The 21,383-nt window shown below is 41.5% G+C and overlaps 2 protein-coding genes across 3 annotated transcripts in view; both read right to left on the bottom strand.

Moving 5' to 3' along the window:
• Nucleotides 1-14,552, bottom strand: part of LOC102785947 (protein NLRC3-like) — a 172,069-nt gene extending 157,517 nt beyond the window's left edge. The window contains exon 1 of the mRNA XM_087838467.1: nucleotides 14,525-14,552. The gene's annotated coding sequence lies outside the window, so the exon portion shown is untranslated. The remainder of the gene's footprint in view (nucleotides 1-14,524) is intronic.
• LOC118455524 (protein NLRC3-like) overlaps nucleotides 1-19,478 on the bottom strand; it is a 38,336-nt gene extending 18,858 nt beyond the window's left edge. Inside the window, exons 1-4 of one of the 2 annotated variants that reach the window (XM_087838473.1) lie at nucleotides 19,424-19,478; nucleotides 16,432-16,564; nucleotides 14,256-14,357; nucleotides 11,502-11,580 (exon numbers count right to left, since the gene is read on the bottom strand). In XM_087838473.1, the coding sequence (XP_087694599.1) occupies nucleotides 11,502-11,580; nucleotides 14,256-14,357; nucleotides 16,432-16,463 (213 nt within the window). In that variant the 5' untranslated portion in view covers nucleotides 16,464-16,564; nucleotides 19,424-19,478. Of the gene's footprint in view, nucleotides 1-11,501; nucleotides 11,581-14,255; nucleotides 14,358-14,441; nucleotides 14,562-16,431; nucleotides 16,565-19,423 lie in introns of both variants that reach the window. The other variant, XM_087838472.1, reaches the window with a different exon arrangement.
• Nucleotides 19,479-21,383: the final 1,905 nt, after the last annotated feature.

Here is a 21,383-nt window from a genome sequence, read left to right as displayed (position 1 = left end):
CACTTGGAGTTCAGTGGTGTGTTGAGGCGGATGAATTTCAGTTCAGGGTGGTGGTAAAAGAAAACCCACTGACAAGGAGAGGGGTTCTCTCAACTGTTGCCTCAGTCTATGATCCACTAGGTTTCGTGGCTCCATTCCTACTTGTCGGCAAACAGATTCTTCAAACGCTGTGTAGAGACAAGGTAAGCTGGGACGAACCTCTCCCCGAGCACATCCAGCCACAATGGGAGTCATGGCTCAAAGATCTGCCTCATTTGGCAGTTCTAAAGATTCCAAGAAGCTACCTTCCATCAAACTTTGGTGAAGTCTCACTATATGAGCTTCACAACTTTTCTGATGCAAGCTTCAAAGGGTATGGTGCATGCTCGTACCTTAGAGCAGTGAGTGAAACAGGACAGATAAGTTGTTCACTTGTCTTGGGGAAAGCAAGAGTAGCCCCTACCAAACTAACAACCATCCCAAGGCTTGAGTTATCTTCAGCTGTGACCTCAGTCCGCATTGGTGATATCATTAGAGGCGAGCTGGAGATTGAAAATGTGCAAGAGTATTACTGGACTGACTCAAAGGTGGTCCTTGGCTATGTGAACAATGATGCTAAAAGGTTCCAAACATTCGTGGCCAACCGCATCCAGCGGATAAGATCTAGCACAAAACCTGAACAATGGCGACATGTCAACTCTGAAGACAACCCAGCTGATGGAGCCTCAAGAGGATTGACTGCAGTTCAAATTAAAGAATCTAACTGGCTGAAAGGACCCAACTTCCTTTGGCAGCAAAATCTCCCACATGAAGTGGGAATGGTGGGAGAAGTTGAGGCTACTGATCCTGAACTTCGGAGAGCACATGTTCATGCAGTTAAAGCAAGAGAACAGAATCCAATGGTAAACCGTTTAACTAAATTTTCTGACTGGTCCAGAGTGGTGAGAGCCATTGCCAGGCTCAAGAGATTTGTCAGAGAGTTTAAGCGATTTCAGTCGAGAACTAATGAGTCGACTAATCTTGAAGAACGAAGAGAAGCAGAGATGTTCATCATCAAACTCATACAAGAAGACACGTTTGCTGAAGACATAAAGAAAATAAGAGGCAAGAAGGAACACACTTTGAGCAGGCACAACAGGCTACGCCAGCTGAATGCTTTCCTGGACGAAACCAATGTTCTTAGGGTGGGAGGACGGCTGTCTCAGTCAGCCTTACACCATGATGTAAAGCATCCTGCGATTCTTCCGAAAAAATCTCATGTGTCAGCTCTGCTGATCAAACATCATCATGAGCGCATACACCATCAAGGAAGGGGCATGACCATGAATGAGTTGCGCGCAAACGGAATATGGGTCCTAGGATGTGGAAGTGTGGTCTCCTCACACATTTACAAGTGTGTAAAATGTAGACGATACAGAAGAACAACTGAGGTTCAACAAATGGCAAATCTACCAGGAGAGAGAATTGAGACATCTCCCCCCTTTACTTATTGTGGGCTTGATTGTTTTGGCCCCTTTATTGTGAAGGAAGGAAGGAGAGAGTTGAAACGATACGGATTGTTATTCACCTGCCTATGTTCTAGAGCAGTTCACATAGAAACCCTTGACGATTTGACAACAGACGCATTCATGAATGCACTTCGATCATTCATAGCTATTCGAGGACCCGTGCGCCAGCTAAGATGTGATAGAGGGACAAACTTTGTTGGTGCTAGAAAGGAGCTTTCTGAATTGCTTGAAGGAATGGATCAAGACCGTACAAGGGCGCTTGGTTGTGAATTTGTGCTGAATGTCCCATCAGCTAGTCATATGGGAGGAGTTTGGGAACGCCAGATTCGAACAATCCGAAGCATCCTGATAGCTATGCTCGACAAGTCCGCCAGCAGACTTGACACCACAACTCTAAGAACGTTTCTGTATGAAACAATGACCATAATCAACAGCAGGCCACTAAGTGTCGAGCATCTTCACGATCCTACTGGTCCAGAACCCCTCACTCCCAACCACATTCTAACCATGAAATCATCTGTAATTCTGCCACCCCCTGGACAATTCTGCAAAGAAGACCTCTATCTGCACAAAAGGTGGAGAAGAGTGCAGTTTTTGGCCAATGAATTTTGGCAACGATGGAAACGAGAATACCTGCTAAACCTCCAACAACGACAGAAATGGCAGAAGGTGTCACGAAACTTGCAAGCGGATGACATTGTAATATTAAAGGATGACAGTGCACCAAGAAACCAGTGGAAGCTTGCAAGGGTTGTGGAAGCCCTGCCCAGCGCAGATGGCAAGGTGCGAAAGCTAAAGCTTCTGCTCAGTGACACTACCTTTGATAAGGGAAAACCAATCACTAAGTCAGTTTACCTTGAGAGGCCTGTTCACAAAGTAGTTACATTACTTGAGGCCACCTAAAACACACGTAAAGCTAAATGACCTACACTTAAATGTACACTCACACATCACTTCCTTATAATTTTTATTGAGGAAAATCTCTCATTTTAAGTCAATGAGTGATTTTGGTGGGAGTGTAAATGCTGTTAAAATGTTCTGTGTAGTTTTCATGATGTAGATGACTGATTTATAATAAGTTACATAATTTTATGAATATATATAGTTTGTGTTGAAATGTCTTTATTTGAAATGTACATGTGTAAAGTGTAAGAGCTAGTGTCTCGTGAGAATACCCTTAACGAGAGTACACGAGACTTTGCATGGACTGCGAGGGAGCAGATGTCTCTCATGAAGCGATTTTAAGCTAAAGGTTTGCTAAAAGAAAAGGCAATACAAGGACTTAAGGACCTCTTTTCAGGACAAGCAGCCAACGAGGTATTTGTCATTTGAGAAATGCTTTTTATTTGTGTTTGGACTTAATATGTGTACTGTAAAGTTGCTAATTGGTTTGTACTGTTCGCTCGTGACCAGTTCTCACGGCGTACTGGCGTAATGGCGTATCGGCGTACTGGTGATGGTGAAGCTGAGGAGAGAAGCCCCAAGTAATAAACGCCCGTTTCAAAGAACCGCCCTGTGTCTGTGTTGTCGTGAAGAGAGCTACAATACTACTTCTAAAAATCCTTGGAAAAAAGGTGTGTTTCTAAAAGTGATTTGAAGATTTCAAGTTTTGGGGCCAGCCTAATATGGGGGGGGGGGGGGGGGGGGGTATCTTATTCCATAATTTGGGGCCACAACAGTGAACGCCCAGTCTCCCCAGTGTTTCAATCTTGACATGGGAACAGGAAAGAGTGACTTGTCAGTTGATCTGAGAGACCTTTGTGGAGTGTATCGGTGTAGAAGGTCTGACAGGTAAGAAGGAGCCAGGCCATTTAAAACTTTAAAAGCAAACAATAAAAATGTAAACTGAATTCTAAGATGGACAGGCAACCAGCGTAAAGAGGTAAGGACAGGGGTAATGTGCTCATGTTTGTGTGCCCCTGTCACAAATGCATGTAAAACAAAAAGAGATAAAACCACACGTAGCGATAATACAGGGAAAAGAAGTTTCAAACAAAACAGGTATATGATCAGAAAAGACGTCATCATAAATTTTAAGGTTATAAACAGGCAAACCATGTGAAAAAACAAACAGATCCAGAGTATGTCAACGTTTATGTGTGGGACCAGTGACAGACTGCAAAACATTAAAAGCATCAAGTAGGTTTAGTACAGGGGTGTCCAAACTCTGGCCCGCGGGCCCATTTTCACTGGCCCGCAAGTAATTTTATAAATAGAATAGCATATGGGCCGCACTTCAACTTTTGCTTGAGTGTATTGCACTTCTTAGTTTTAACACCAGGGGGAGCTACTGTTGATCAAGGCAGTTGCGCCACCAAAAAGGACAATCACAGAAGAAATTTACCCAAAGTTACTAAACATGGCAGAACCAAAGAAGCGAAAGGTAGAAAGTGAGTGCAGAAAATTTCAGATACGGTGGGAGAGTGAATATTTGCCTGACTCTTGATGGCGCTGTCACTTGGTGTTCGCTCACTCTGTGGTAGAGTATCGCTTCTAGGGCTGGGCGATATATCGAGGTTTTTAAAAAATATCTATATATTTTTATACAAGATATACGATGTGACAATATCGTTTATATCGATATAGTCTATGTTACGTTATAATTATAGTTGTGGAGCCACAAGTTTGCCTCTCTTTTGTCCGCTTTTGTCTTTACGCAATGTTACTCGGCCTCGCCTCTCCTTAACTGAACACAACTCCCCCTCCTCCCCCATCGCTTCACCTGCAGGCAGCGACAAGATGGACACGGCAAATCTCCGTTAACGAGGTACTGCGCATCGCCCCGTGGTGGGGCTGGACGGCATCAACGTGTTAATGAGCTAACTATGCTAACCACGGTAACGCCATGCAGCCCACAGGGCCTGCACAGCCTAAAATCCTTTCATTCTTTCAAAAGTTGACAGCGTGCCTTTTGTATGAATTCTGGTTGTGCTCGATGACTGCGAAACGATTTTATGTGGTACACTGCGCTCAGCAATCTGTCAAAAAAATTTTTAGTACGACTTTGGTAAGCTACGGAGTTGCACCGCTTGATGGATTGTCGGAGCATTACGGCTACCGAGGAGTTTCGCGTAGTAATACGTACTTTGCTTCAACGTAATATTATCGTATTGTGTGTGTATAAGGACCATAAATGGCACATGTTAAGAGACACGGTTACATAGGGGGATTTCAAACTCCAGGCTGTCAGTCACGCAGTAGAGCTTGGGAACAGAGCAGCTGTGAAATCTGTCTTTGTTATTATGCTCGGCGTCTTTTAGTTTATATTTTGACTGCACAATTGTGAGCTCTTTGTTATGCACAAAAACAACAGTTTTATTTATGGCACATTAGTATTTAATAAATGCTGATAATTTATTTTTGAGTAGTTTTTTTCATGTACATCTATGCTGTATGTTAACAAAAGTGCCTGTGTGACAACTGGGACACAGCTTTGACTAAGAACTCTTTTTGTTCTTACTTTATGGCTTTAAAACATATTGAGATATATATCTTATATCGCCATCCAGCTAAAAAATATTGAGATATGAATTTTGGGTCATATCGCCCAGCCCTAATCGCTTCCTGTTCCTGCTCAAACACAGTGGTGTTTCTGAGTAGCTCATCTGCTTAGCAATTTAATTAAAAACTTTTAAATACATTATTTTTTTCATAGTATAATCTTCACGTGCTTCATCCAAAGCAAACTTTCTGTGTACTGACTACCTAATTTATAGCCAAAGTATTCACTCACTGTCTCTGTACTGTTTTGCTAGCTTAGCTTAGCTCGTAGCCGACTCGTTAGCACCATGGCTACTTCACCTGTCCCTCCTGCACTTTCCTGCTCATTGTGTCAGATGTTTAGCTATTCCTCGGCCTCCTTTAGCAGTAATGATATCTGTAAGAAATATAACATATTTGAAGCTCTGGAGGCCAGGATTACTGAATTGGAGACTCGGCTTCGCACCCTTCATTCACCCGTAGCAGGCCAGGCCCCTGTAGCTGGTGCAGCCGAAGATAGCGTAGGCCCCGCTAGCTGTTTCCCGGCAGACCCCAAGCAGCTGGGGAAAGAGGGTGGCTGGGTGACGGTGAGGAGGAAGCATAGTCCTAAACAGAAGCCCCAGGTACACCACCAACCCGTTCATGTGTCTAACCATTTTTCCCCACTCGGCGACAGACCCGCCGGGGGTCAAACTCTGGTAATTGGTGATTCTGTTCTCAGACGTGAAGCTAGAGACACCGGCAACCATAATCAATTGTCTTCCAGGGCAGGCAACATTGAAGGAAATTTAAAACTGCTGGCTAAGGGTAAACGTAAATTCAGTAAAATCATAATTCACGTCGGCAGTAATGACACCCGGTTACGCCAATCGGAGGTCACTAAAATCAATATCAAATCGGTGTCTAACTTTGCCAAAACAATGTCGGACTGTAGTTTTCTCTGGTCCCCTCCCCAATCAGACCAGGAGTGGCATGTTTAGCCGCATGTTCTCCTTAAATTGCTGGCTGTCTGAGTGGTGTCCCAGAAACAATGTGGGCTTCATAGATAATTGGCAAACCTTCTGGAGGAAACCTGGTCTTGTTAGGAGAGACGGCATCCATCCCACTTTGGATGGAGCAGCTCTCATTTCTAGAAATATGGACAAATTTATTAAACCCCTCAAAATATGACTATCCAGAGTTGGGACCAGGAAGCAGAGTTGCAGTCTTACACGCCTCTCTGCAGCTTCTCTCTTCCTGCTACCCCCCGAAAAACCCATCTCCATAGAGACTGTGTCAGCTCCCAAACAGACAAAAAACAAACTAAAAACCAGCAATAAACAACTTAAACGTATAAAAATCACAAAGAAAGAACAATACAGTATCCACATCTGAACCACAGAGTAAAACAGTGAAATGTGGATTATTAAATATTAGGTCTCTCTCCAAGTCTCTGTTAGTACATGACTTAATAATTGATCAACAAATCAATTTACTCTGCCTTACAGAAACCTGGTTGAAGCAGGAGGATTATGTTAGTTTAAATGAATCAAGACCCCCGAGTCATTCTAACTACCAGAAATCTCGAAGCACAGGCTGAGGGGGCAGTGTGGCAGCAATTTTTCACACCAGTCTATTAATTAATGAAAGACCAAGACAGACTTTTAATTCATTTGAAAGCCTGATGCTTAACATTGTCCACCCCAGCTGTGAAACTCAGAAACCAGTCTGACTTGTTATCGTCTATGGTCCAGCTGGGCCTTACACAGAGTTTCTGTCTGATTTCTCAGACTTTTTATCTGATTTAGTTCTGAGCTCAGATAAAATAATTATTGTGGGTGATTTTAACATCCATGTAGATGCTAAAAATGACAGCCTCAACATAGCATTAGATCTGTTATTAGACTCAATTGGTTTCTCTCAAAATGTAAAAGAACCCACCCACCACTTTAATCACACTCTAGATCTTGTTTTAACATATGGCATAGAAAGTGAACATTTAACAGTGTTTCCTGAAAACTCTCTCCTGTCTGATCATTTCCTGATAACATTTCCATTTACAAAAATTGATTACACAGCAGTTGAGAGTAGACTTTATCAAAGTAGAGGTCTTTCTGAAAGTGATGTAACTAAGTTTAAGAATATAATCCACCCACTGTTATCATCGTCAATGCCCTGTACCAACACAGAGCAGAGCAGCTATCTGAACGCTACCCCAACAGAGGTCGATTATCTTGTTAATAATTTTACCTCCTCACTACGTACGACTCTGGATACTGTAGCTCCTGTGAAAACTAAGGTCTCAAATCAGAAGTACCTGACTCCGTGGTATAATTCTCAAACATGTAGCCTAAAGCAGATGACTCGTAAGCTGGAGAGGAAATGGCGTGTCACAAATTTAGAAGATCATCTTTTAGCCTGGAGAAATTGTTTGCTGCTTTATAAGAAAGCCCTCCGCAAAGCCAGAACATCTTACTATTCGTCACTGATTGAAGAAAATAAGAACAACCCCAGGTTTCTCTTCAGCACTGTAGCCAGGCTGACAAAAAGTCAGAGCTCTTTTGAGCCAACCATCCCTTTAACGTTAACTAGTAATGACTTCGTGAACTTCTTCACAAATAAAATTTTAATCATTAGAGAAAAAATTACCAATATTCATCCCACAGATGTAATATTATCTACAGCTACTCTTAGTAACATTGATGTTAAGTTAGAGTCTTTTTCTCCAATTGATCTTTGATCTGAGTTAACTTCAATAATTACTTCCTCCAAACCATCAACGTGTCTTTTAGACCCCATTCCTAAAAAACTGCTCAAAGAAGTCCTGCCATTAATTAATTCTTTGATCTTAAATATGATCAACCTATCTCTAATAATCAGCTATGTACCACAAGCCTTCAAGCTGGCTGTAGTTAAACCTTTACTTAAAAAGCATCTCTAGACCCAGCAGTCTTAGCTAATTATAGGCCAATCTCCAACCTTCCTTTCATATCAAAAATCCTTGAAAGAGTAGTTGTCAAACAGCTAACAGATCATCTGCAGAGGAATGGCTTATTTGAAGAGTTTCAGTCAGGTTTCAGAGCTCATCACAGCACAGAAACAGCTTTAGTGAAGGTTACAAATGATCTTCTTATGGCCTCTGACAGTGGACTCATCTCTGTGCTTGTCCTGCTAGACCTTAGTGCAGCGTTCGATACTGTTGACCATAATATCCTATTAGAGCGAATAGAACATGCTGTAGGTATTACAGGTACTGTGCTGCAGTGGTTTGTATCATATCTATCTAATAGACTCCAATTTGTGCATGTAAATGGAGAGTCCTCTTCATACACTGAGGTTAATTATGGAGTTCCACAGGGTTCAGTGCTAGGACCAATTCTGTTTACATTATACATGCTTCCCTTAGGCAGCATCATTAGAAGACATAGCAAACATTTTCACTGCTATGCAGATGACACCCAACTCTATCTATCCATGAAGCCAGATAACACACACCAATTAGTTAAACTGCAGGAATGTCTTAAAGGCATAAAGACCTGGATGGCCGCTAACTTTCTGCTTGTTAATTAAGATCAAACTGAGGTTATTGTACTCGGCGCTGAAAAGCTTAGAAATATGGTATCTAACCAGATTCTTACTCTGCATGGCATTACCTTGGCCTCCAGTAACACTGTGAGGAACCTTGGAGTCATTTTTGACCAGGATATGTCCTTCAACGCACATATTAAACAAATATGTAAGACTGCGTTCTTCCATTTGCGCAACATCTCTAAAATTAGAAATATCCTGTCTCAGAGTGACGCTGAAAAACTAGTTCATGCATTTATTACTTCCAGGCTGGACGACTGTAATTCATTATTATCAGGATGTCCTAAAAACTCGCTGAAAAGTCTTCAGTTAATCCAAAATGTTGCAGCAAGAGTCCTGACAGGGACTAGAAAGAGAGAGCAGATTTCTCCTGTTTTGGCTTCCTTTAATTGGCTTCCTCTTAAATCCAGAATTGAATTCAAAATCCTGCTCCTCACATACAAGGTCTTAAATAATCAGGCCCCATCTTATCTTAATGACCTTGTAGTGCCATATCACCCTATTAGAGCACTTCGCTCTCACACTGCAGGCCTACTTGTTGTTCCTAGAGTATTTAAAAGTAGAATTGGAGGCAGAGCCTTCAGTTTTCAGGCCTCTCTTCTGTGGAACCAGCTTCCAGTTTGGATTCAGGAGACAGACACTATCTCTACTTTTAAGATTAGGCTTAAAACTTTCTGACTTGTCTTGCCAACATTAAACTGCAACTGTCTGATAAAGCTGTGCTTTTGATTTTAACTCCATCGCATGCGATGAGAGCACCAATGCCACAGACACCGCACAGCTGCTAATTTTTTTGCGGGGAGTGGACGAGAGCACGGGCAGTCTGCTTGCCTCCACCCCAGTGGAAAGGGTAACATCTCCTGGGTCTAGGTGCAGTTTCCCCCTCTGGGCGCGAGGGTACCTGGACCCGGGTTATAGAGTATGTTTGGGGAGTGTGATTGTGCGTACAATGTCCATTTGTGTCTGTCCTTACGTTGGGTGAGTGCTGAGTATATGTTTGCATGAGGGTGGGAATGCATGTTTGTGTCTGTGTGTGCCTCCCAGGCAACTCCCAGGCCCTCCAAAGTATGGAGGCCTATCTCCCCTACTAATACCCTGACTAATGCCCTCAGGGGTCGGTGCGTTGGTGGTTCTTGGTGTCCGGGGCTGGGCGCTCAGGTATATACCAGCTCACTCCCGGTGGCTACTTGGCGGGGGATGGCTCCTGTTGCTCGGTCAGACCTCTTGCAGGGCGTTGGGGGACCCTCGGGCCTCCGGGCCTGCGGCTCGGTTCACTCTGGCACAGCTGGCTGACCCCTCTGGCTTCTTCTCCGTGGCTACTGGGTGACCCCTCATCTGGGGCTCTCCTCAGCTCTTCCCAGGAGGGTGGCACAGATACCCCTCCGGTGCTCCTCTTTGTGCTCTTGCACTCTGGGGCCTCTGAATGTCTGGAGCCTGGATCTCCTCCATGCCTGCTTCATACCCTGGGGGACGGGGCTATGGCTCTCTACATCTTCTAGCAGACCATTACATGGGGAAAAATTTTGAATACAAGCGCGCTGATCCACACAGGTGTGCACACGGGTGTGCACACGGGTGTTCACTATTCATAGACATAAACTACACCTTTATTGGCTGCTACTTCCAAACACATTGTGCGCTGTCTGTCCTGCGTGCTGCACCACAACATTCAATATTTAGTATTTACTGTTTGCTTGTTTTCTCTTCTTTTTCTCTTAACAGGTGATCCAGGAGAATTTTTTCTTTTTAAGTGCCCTTTCTCACTGTCCCTCTCCCCTTCTGTTTTTCTTTTCCTTCATCTTTCTTTCTCCCTTTCCTATCCCCCAGTCATGTCTGTCCCGTCACTAACAACTGAAAATAAAATAAAATAAAAAATAACAACAAAGGTCGATCAAATTGACCAATGCGGCAAGGCCACCTACACAACAGCAGCTGGGTACACCCTGTAATGGAAATTTCTTTATTTTATGTATTGATCACATTAGTAATAATTATAACATCACTTTGTCACTTAGTTATATACATGTCAGATAGCACCACAAATATGTCTTTATGCTCTATTACACCATATAATGCCCTACTGTGTGTGTGTAAGTTCATGGGAGATGTTAAACAGATGGTGAAAAACGAAGGTGCCTCCCTTATCAGGCCGTAGCAAGGATTCGAGAGGTAAATCTCCAGGTGATGGATAAGTGAAAAACAAAGGTGTCTCTCTCTCTCTCTCTCGAAGGAAAGGTTTCAAGGATACTTTGAGTTGAAGGTATAAAACCACATGATGTCCTGTCAAATGCCTTTTGTCTCTGTTTTTCTGTGTGTGTATAAGATATAAGGGCGGTAGCCATCGTGACACAGCATTTTGGCATCGGACCTGAATGCTCTCTCCACTGCAATGTATATAATAAACTCCACTTTAAAAAGGCGCTCACCAAGTGTTTACAGTTCATTTAAAACTTTCATAACAACCCTTCTAGAGCAAACAATACGACTATTCTTGTTCATTCTCTGGTTCATTCTCCTATGTTAATTAATGTAATTCTATCCTTTCTAGATTACCACTCAAACTTCTCCATAGACTTCACCCAGTGCAAAACGCAGCTACCTGTGTCATTGCCAGAATACCTTCTATTTAGCTAATTGCTCCTGTCCTTCAACCACTTCACTGGATTCCTGTAAAGTATGACATTAATTTTACTCTAAGATCCTACTTCACTGCTACTGTTACCATTTGCTCACATCATGGGTTTTGGCGCCTTCAGCTGAGTGGACACTTGTGTTTAGAACTATCTGCTGCACCACATTCACAACATGCATTCTCACCCCAGCTCTAAAGCCAGCCTTAAAACATTTTTTTTTAAACCTGCGTATTCTGATTTGTGCTTAATATTTATAATTTTATGATGTATTCACCTCACAACATGGAAATAACTGTGAATAGAATAGATGTAAATGTAGTTGTTGTATATGTACCTTAAATAAGGAGTCCAGGTGTGTTTGATGCTGCTGGGCAGACTGACCACTGGGAACCTCTGAGCTCTCCTGGTCCACTCTGTGGAGGAATTGGAGTCAGAACAATACAACAAAATATTGTAATCGAAACGCAACCTAAGATGCTGGTGGTCCTCCACATTATACAAAAAACAAACAAACAAACAAGACAACAACAAAAAACCCAGCTCCCACTTGTTAATAAGTGGGAGCTGACACTATTTGAACATTAACAATATACAACTCCAGAACATAGTTCAATAGCAATATTTATCTTCGTTAAAAATACTTTTAACAAAGGATATAGAATAATCTTTTTTTGTTATTATAAATATACAACAAAATGATTGTGCTCCATACCTGTTTAAGTGGAGCACAACTGTGCAGGAGTAAAAAAACAAAAACAAACACAGACCTCTTAATGAAAGAGAGCTGAGACATTGTGTGCACTTCCAAGAAACAGGGATTTTGGTCCCTGCTGCTCTCTGTGAACAAACTGTTTTTTACAGCCCAGCATGAAGATTGATCATTTCCTGTCAGATGGCCCTAGATTTTTTTTAAATTTACTTTTTCTTCTTAATGCCTCTCCTTGTGTCATCTGTGAATCCAATGAAGATATTACAAATATTACGGAATCTTTGAACCTTGATTGTCAACCAGGACGGGTGCAAATGTTTGAATTGACTTATCAGTTGTAACATAGTCTGCACAGCACGTATAAAAGTGGACAGTCCTCCAGGTCCCCTTAATCAAATAAACCTCAGCATGTATTCTCAGAGCTGTACTGCAGTTGTGTGAGAGCACACACTGACTAAGTTTTGATTAGGTTTTTGTTTTTTTTATTATAGTGGGCTAAGTACTAAAATGATCAAAACTTGATCCAAGACTTTTATTATACACTGAATTCTGTAAAGCAGCAGCTTATGTACATATCTTTCTTGTGTAAGTGTAAATTTGTCTGTGTTATTGTGTAAATATTTACGCTATTGTGTACTTCACACACATGGAGAAATGCCAAACTGCCTTTCATTGTTCTTGTAACAGCGACAATAAAGAGCTATTCTATTCTATTTTATTCTGATGACTGTTTTGCAATTATTTCTTTTCTCTAGGAGTTTACTCCTAGAGAAGATCTTGTAAACTTAATTTTTATTACGTGGAAACTGAAAGCAGAAATCCATATCAGGGTAGGCTTGATAAAGTGACCCTGAATTGGAAGAGCAGACAAGTAAAAAAGAATGGATGGATGAATGAAGGGATGGACGTATTTAGTTTAGGGATATTTGTTGGATAATGAAGCTGTAATAGATGAGAGGCTTTTTAAATACTGGGGAGTTCTTGAGAACAAAAAATCCTGCTTCTTCCCTTTTTGGCTGCTCTTTCAGCTGTCCTCCTGATATACTCATTTGAAATCTTGTCCATCGTCAACTCAGTGTCACCACATCCAAGCCCTATAACATGGTCTCACTATCATATTGTAAAGTTTCCCTTTCACTCTTCCTGCAATCCTGTCACAAATCACTCTTGACATTTATAATCACCCCCTCCACCAGGGCTGAACTGGGACAAAAAAAATGGGCCCGGGCATTTTGACTAGAGACCGGTCCACCAGGTATTATAGGAAAAGCCATAAAGCCTTTGAATGAAAACAAATGCTGTTGTGACAGTGATGGACAGTCTTGTTGGTATATGTATGATTTCTATACATTTGATATCAGATGAAAACTTTGGTTGTAAGATATGGATAATTATTTGTTGAAAGCGAGACATTTTAAATGAGAATAATAAAGAAAAGTACTCTCCCTGTTAATGCCCTACCTGGCCCCCTGGCAAAACTTTGCTAGACCCGCCCCTGCACAGTTACCAGCTGTCAGCTACTTAGAAAAGGATCCTGGTGTTATTTGTCTCTCAGAAACAGTTCATAACTTCAGCTCATTCATGTCACCTAAAAGGTAAACCTGTTTCTCCATCAGCTGTTCAGCTCTGATGATTCAGTAAGGACATCTCCTGGTTTCATCTTCATGTTTCCCTCTCACCACATATCCAAACCGACATTATGACCAGCAGCTTTACAGCTGTGGCTCCAGCAAACATCAGCTGATAGTAGAAATTAATGTTAAATAAATTCTAACAATAGCTGATCAAGCTTAAACATGCTGCTGTTGTTTAGCGCGACATCCGCTGGTTTCTTCTTTGTGGGCGATAAACAAACAAGAGAAAAGCCGATCAGCTGATCATTGATCAGTTTCATGATTGAAGTAGCAACAGGAGAGGGAGGGGGGAGAATGAGAGAAGAAGAAACAGCTGCGCTGCATAACGACAGAATAACTCCAGCTTTGTGTCTTTTTCCATTCTAGCTGAAGTACGGGACAAACTGTGTTCCTTTTCGCCTCAATACAAAAGGCATAATATTTTCTCTGAATATGAGGTGATTCCATTTTTTACGGGACGGTTGGCAACTCTAATAATTAACCTTATGAATAAAATAAAGTTTGCTACCAGTAACATCATAGCACCCACTCAGCTGTATAGAAACTCTGTCATGCTGTCATAGCTAGCACGCAGTACAAGTTATTGTAACTGTTTGCTGAAGTGGATTTTCAGTTTTTTAGAAACCAAGGGCTTGTTTTAAAGACACAGTTTAAATGGATTGAGGGAATGACGTGTTTGCACTGCAGTTTATAATCAACAAAATCAAACAGTTAAAAGAAAGAGTTCATGTTACTAACAGCTCACCTCTCTGCAGCAGACAGACTCTGGGATTTAAAATCAATGATGAAATGTTTAGACTCATCACTCTGTAAGGACACAGAGCTGGGTGGAGGTCCAGGCTGGTTCCTGTGAATAATGATAGAGCAGTGATGTGAGTGCTGAGCTGTGACATGGAGAAGAGTCATGGACAGTTAGAGATGGTCATCTCACCTCTCAGCTTTGGTCTGGCTCTCTCTGGCTCTTTTAGAGGGAGGGACTCCCTCCTCTCTGTCCTCACACTGATCCATGCTGCTCAATTCACATCAGCTCACACACACTTTCTACCTTCACCTGCAGAGGAAACACAAATCATTCATGTGCACATCAACTGAAATCCTCCTTTCCCTCAAGTGTGCTGTCCAAATATCAGCTGCTTCTTTCCTGCTTCATCTCAGTGTCAGCTGAATGCAGTCAGACAGCAGTGTGAGGCAGAGGACACTGCCATCAGCTGCTCTACCATCCTCTTTCAGTCAGCGCCTCTGTCAGTGCGCCCCAGGGCAGCTGTGGCTACAACGTAGCTTGCCATTGCCAGTGTGTGAATGCGTGTGTGAATGGGTGTGTGAATGGGTGAATGACTGAATGTAGTGTAAAACGCTTTGGGGTCCTTAAGGACTGAGTAAAGTGCTATACAAATACAGGCCATTTACCATCTACCATCAGTCCACTAGGTGGAGCCGTGAAGCACACACGATGGATTCACTGACACACACTGTGATAAGAAAAATAAGAAGTGAGAGTTTGTCTCTCTAAGTGAGTTAATGTGGACAGAAAACAAAAGGAAGGTGGACGAGGCAGATTTTAACAACACAAGAAGTTTGTTTTGATTTTCTGTTGTTTGTTATTTCTTTCCTAACTGTGAAGTTTAATTTAAAAAGGAGGAGCATTTTAAGAGTTACAGCTCTGTGTTAAGTAATCTCTGCCCTAAAAGCTGGAGGTAACACGGTTAAATATCCTAAGATTCTTATTAAGAATGACCAACAGGGACACCATTAGAAATGAGTATATTACTGGGACAGCTGAGGTCAAACACTTTGGGCACAGACAGTGAGACTGACATATGCTCTTTGAGTTAAATCATGTCTGTGTACAAACAGAAATTGATAACTATTACTTGGTATTATTTTATAGGAACATAGCATTTTACAGTACAAGTAATTATGACTATTTATATTAAATCTGATTAAAACATAATGAAAATAAATACTACATTCATCAATGTTTTATTTATTTCGAACACGATTCTTCTGTCTCAACATCTCACTTTGCCTGGGACATACCTGATAACTAATGTCTAATTATCTGTTAATGTTTTCACTAATTTAATATAATAATTTTATTTGGTCTAATGAAGTCACGGTGAATAAACAATGCAAAAGCTTTTGTGTTGTTGTTGTTGTAATTACTTCCTGTTGAAGTAGATTCAATATTTGTAACAAAGGATTTTTAAACAGACAGAAGCCATTGGGTTTAATTCAATTCTTTACCACATCTATACATCCACCTCCACTGTAATTATAAAGGCCTCTGACCTCTAACAGTTGTTTACACTATACCTGCTTATGGCAGTGGTTCTTAACCTGAGTTCGATCGAACCCTAGGGGTTCGGTGAGTCGGTCTCAGGGGTTTGGCAGAGCCTCCACCGCGGAGGTCGCGGAGGTTCAGACATACCCAAATCATCGTGTAAATTTGTGATGACACGCCCCCTTTTGGCCATCACTGGCTGCAGATGATCATGCTACTCTGCTTGGCCAATCAGTGAGGCAGGGAATGTAGCGCACCCAGTAGTCAAAGTGTGAATGTCGTGGTAGTACTTTGTGTGATTTTTTTGTTAATATTTTAATCCATACTGAGTATCTCGGGCAAAGGAAGAAAGTGGTTGGACGAATATGTACAATATGGATTCACATGTATCACGGAACGTGATGGGAGTGAGCGTCCTATCTGCATGATTTGCAACGCCAACTTGAGCAACTCTAGTCTCGCACCGGCAAAACTAAAGGAACACTTCTTGAAGCTGCATGGAGACGGGGAATACAAGAACTCAACACTTGCTGAATTCAAGGTGGAGAGAGCCAGATTCGATGAAAGGCCCACTCTGCCTGCTCTTGGATTTTTACCCGTTAACAAACCGATCCTCACAGCATCGTACAAAGTTGCTTACCTGATCGCAAAGCAAGGCAAGCCACACACCATTGGTGAAACACTCGTGAAACCAGCTGCGTTAAAGATGGCGAATCTGACACTCGGAACAGTCGCCGAAGGTAAATTATCCCAAATTCCTCTTTCAAATGAGACTGTCAGCGACAGAATAGAAGACATGAGTAAAAATATCTTGGCTCAAGTAGTTGCGGATCTGATTTCAAGCCCGGCAAAATTCAGCCTTCAGCTCGATGAGAGCACAGACGTTGCTAATCTAAGTCAGCTTACTGTTTTTGTGCGCTATGTGAAAGATGACATGATAAAAGAAGATTTTTTATTTTGTAAGCCTCTTACAACAACAACTAAGGCAGCCGATGTGAAGAAGCTTTTGGATGACTTCTTCAGAGACCACAATCTTTCATTGGATATGGTTGCAGTTTGTACAGATGGAGCTCCAGTCATGCTGGGAAGAAACTCTGGTTTTGGTGCGCTAGTAAAAGCCAATGCACCACACATCATGGTGACGCATTGTATTTTGCACAGGCATGCATTGGCAACAAAAACCTTCAAAAATCCCGAGTTCATTCTCATTTTAGCGTACATGGCTGATATATTCACAGCTCTCAATCAGCAGATGCAGGGTGGTGGAGTCAATATCATAGAAGCGGAAAAACATCTGAAGGCTTTTCAAAAAAAGCTAACGTTATGGAAACGATGAACAGAGAACAACAACTTCGCAAACTTCCCCCTTCTGGACAACTGTGTAAGTAAGGTCGAAGATGTGTCTGGAATCGGAGATATTTGTATCCACGGAAGTGAAGCAAACAATTGCAACACACTTAGATGAGCTTGCAAAGTCTCCACAGATATTTTCCTAGCAACAGACTTTGCTGTGAAAATGACATGAGACTGTCACTTGCCAAGGTGAAGCCACATCTGAACTGGTCTTTTAAAAGCAACAGCAAAAGTCACACGATTTGTATGTAATGTGTTTTAAGTTCCTGCATTGTGTTGGTTTTGTTCTTTGAACAAGGTGATGTTCATGCACGGGTCATTTCGTACACCAGTAAAAAACATATCTATGTATTTTATTTTTCACTAAAGAGGGATTCGGTGAATGCGCATATGAAACTGGTGGTGTTCGGTACCTCCAACAAGTTTAAGAACCACTGGCTTATGGTCAAACAGATGTTTCAATTTGACAGCAGTTACTGTGAAACAGTGGCCAAGCTCAGGCTGCTGTTAGTGAGCAGGAGAGCAGAGGTGATAAAGCATTTTCAGTGGTGGCTCCTAATTTTGAACCTATAATAAAAATATATTAACATCTTAATAACGGAAGAGCGGCTTGATCTTGTTAAACACTCTAAAAATCTGCTTATTGGCTTTAGTTGAGCAGGATATCGTTGGTCGATTGAGCTGTTTTAGATATGCTAGAGAAACAAACTTTGAGTTGAGTTTTTCAATTCAGATATGTTGTGACATCCAAATGTTAAAAACCTATTTTTATTCTGGGACTGCAGGAATCATTTTATAATTTTAAAACAAGCCTCTCTATCCTCTCATTTAACCCACAGAACAAAGATCACAGCAGGATATATCTGTTTGGGAAACGGCCTGCATTTGTATAGCGCTTTACTTAGACCCCAAAGCGCTTTACACTACATTCAGTCACATTCACACACTGGTGATGGCAGCTACATTGTAGCCACAGCTGCTCTGGGGTGCACTGACAGACAGACTGACACTGGTGCCACCAGTAGGCAAACATGGGATTAGTATTTTAGGATATTTGGCATGCAGCCTGGGATCGAACCACCGACCTTCTGATTAGTGGCTGACATGCTCTGCCACCTGAGCGCCAGCCAGAAATACTCCACTTGTTCCCCTGAATCAGTGCTTTCTCCATCAATTCTTAAGATACTAATATGAACAATGACTTTTGCTGTTTTGCTTCCACCACAATAAAAAAATAAATAAATCACACTTCATGCACAACTCTCTCTCTCTTTCTGTGTACTTCAAGAACAGTTTCCTGTCGCAAATCTCTGTTTTTTGCATTATTCATTTGCTTATTACCCACCAGTGTACCGTTGTTTACAGTGCTGTCAGCCGCTGTCTTTTTCTTTCTTTTTTGTCACTTAAATGACCTCGGACAAGAACACCTAATTTCTGCTGTTCAATACTAAAGAAATTTAAACTTATAAAAATGATGCAAAATTGCAGAATATTTTTAAGGTTATCTGCTATAAAAAGCCAGACCAGAAAAATCTCCTTCATGTTTTTCTGTGTTTTATTCTCAGTTACTTACATCTGCTGTGATGTTCACAATTCTGATGAAGTCTCACGTGATCATTTAGAAATGAATATTGTCTATTTGGACTGTTATCCCCCCCCCCCTCCCCCCCAAAAAGTGCACATGTAAAACTGCGTGTAAAGCGATGCGGTTGAAAAATTTAAGTGCACCGGTGCAACCATGACAAAAAGTTAGTCTACAGCCCTGATAAATAATGTAGTTGTAATTTTTTTCGTGTAGTTTTTAACTTCTATTTTAGCTTTCTTTGGATCTAGTTTCAGTTGTGATTTCAGTTTTAGTGAACTACAATAACTTTTGTGTGTTTTGTAACACTTCTTCCTGTTGGAGAGGAGCCAACAGTTTGTGGCGCAGTTTTTTTTAAGACCGACATGTTGAATCTGCATCTAACACAAATTTATACAAAATATTCATTTACAAAGTCCGCTCTCCGTCTCCTGCTGTTCCTGTGAATATAAACAGGAGTGTCTCCAGTCGAGCTCAGAACACATTCTGTGTGTTTTGTCTGATTACCAAAGTAACACAGTAACAGAAAATGGCGGACACGCTCGGCCTCATCGGAAAACACTACAGACTGACTTTAAAGGAGAGACCGGAAATAAAAACACACACAGTTTGTTGTATGAAGAAATCAAACATGAGCTGAACAAAAAGTAAAGTTCCTAAAGACAAACTGTTAAAGAAGGAAATAAAGCAAACTTACAGTTTCTTCAAATACACCAACAACAAGCTCCACTCACACCTGGACACTAAACACGGACACACAGGTGAGCTGCTTCCTGGAAGGAGGCGGGACTTCACCTGAAACTCAGCACAGGTGGGAGGGGCTCAGCTCTGTGTGTGCTGATGTGTTAACTTTAAAAATATGCCGTCTGACTGCTCAGACTGAGTCAGAGTAAAGTTCACATGCTGACGTGTGAAAACCTTGTTGTAGCTGCAGGTGTGAACACACTGATCCCAGATCAGCTCTGCTGTGTTTGTAACATGAACATTTCTGCTGCAAAGCTTCAAATGTTCAGCATGTTTCTCTGTTTCCAGTCTATAGATCCAGTCAGCTGGGCTGTATCCCAAACAAGCGACTAGTGATGTATCGGTCGCGAACGAAACGGCTCTCAGTTGCGGATGATAAAGGATTCAGAAAGTTTATTCATGCAAGCCCATATGACAGAGAATTCGGTATTTAAGTCTGACGTCACTAGCCGTGTCTGGGCTCAAACTCTGCTGCAGGTCCATAAATCAAACGATCACTATGGCATTACTGAGAGTTGAAAAACTGTCTAAAGTCTTTCATCTTTAATATAATAATCAGTGTTCTGCTCTACCAGGTGTAACAATTGAGCTTAACATCCAGGCATCCATGAAAACAGAATTTATAACATCTTACGAAGTTAGAAATTAGCAGGAAGTTAGCTCACTAGCTTCCATCTAATTACAATATATCATTCCCTGACTGCGGGGTTTTGGAAACAAATTAAAACGTACAGCTCTGCTATCACTTCTGATATAAATGAAGACAGAAAACTAAACAGCAGTGACGTTTGTAGGGTTACTGAAGTTTGGCTAGCTGGTATATAATGATGTGCTACGTGACCACTAGCGACACCGCTATGTGAGCATAATATAGACACGCTAACTTTTTTCCACTCTATAAAAGTTAACGTGAGTGTTCTCGGTGGTCAGGAACAAATGTAATCGCATGGCAGGATGCTGTAAACGGACCAAACTTCAGCCAGGAGAACAACTGAGATAATCCATCCACAATACGAGGTTAGTCATTCATATACTGCTGCATGGGCTGGACTGTAGTTACATAGTAAGGTTTTAAAAAGTGAGCTTAAATAAATGATTAGCGGGAGAGGGAGGCCAACAGTGATCACTGACTGGTTTTAGGAGCTTTTTGAGATTAAATAGAAGAAAAACACGTAAAAACTCCATAGCACGTACAAACTCTGAAGCACGTACAAACTCCGAAGCACGTACAAACCCCAAAACACATAAAAACTCCGAAGCACATACAAACTCCAAAACGCGCAGTGTTGAGCTTTTGTTACCTAATGGCTACACATGCCAGGAAGTACCAAGGACCGGATTTGGTGTGTGGTAGTAACAGGTAAATTAAATTTTTTTGAATTATTTGAATATATATGAGTGCCTGTGTATAAAAACACAAACAATACACGTATGCTTTCAATTGTGTAATTTAAGTGAATTAGGTAGCTCTGTTTTGGAAGTTCAGTTGACGCTAGAAATGTGTTCTGGAGTTTGTACGTGCTTTGGAGTTTGTACGTGCTTCGTCTCTAGGGGCCACCATATATATTTATATATAAATTTATATAAATAAAAACACTTTTTTTACATTAGTAATTCCTTTTGTGCATAATTTTATATTGTTGTTAATAATACATTAATTAAAGCAACAAAACAAGCTAAAGAGCTGGTTGGGAGTCGAAAGAGCCGACTCTCTTTAGTGAGGTGGGCTGAAAGAGTTGGATCTCTAAAAAGAGCCGGAAATCCAATCACTACCGCGTCAGCACGCTTGGCAGTACATGCGGCGTGTACTGGAAGTACAAGAAGTGCGGAAGGCTTATGAAATGGGATGGTCTAGTCTTCGTCGTGCTGCTCAGGTTACCTAGCAACCATGATACTAACTGCGAGAAACGTTT

The sequence above is a fragment of the Neolamprologus brichardi genome, chromosome 3 (genome assembly GCF_056152115.1).
Source record: "Neolamprologus brichardi isolate AB-2024 chromosome 3, ASM5615211v1, whole genome shotgun sequence".
Classification (NCBI taxonomy): domain Eukaryota; kingdom Metazoa; phylum Chordata; class Actinopteri; order Cichliformes; family Cichlidae; genus Neolamprologus; species Neolamprologus brichardi.
This window is presented reverse-complemented; position numbering and strand designations above follow the sequence as displayed.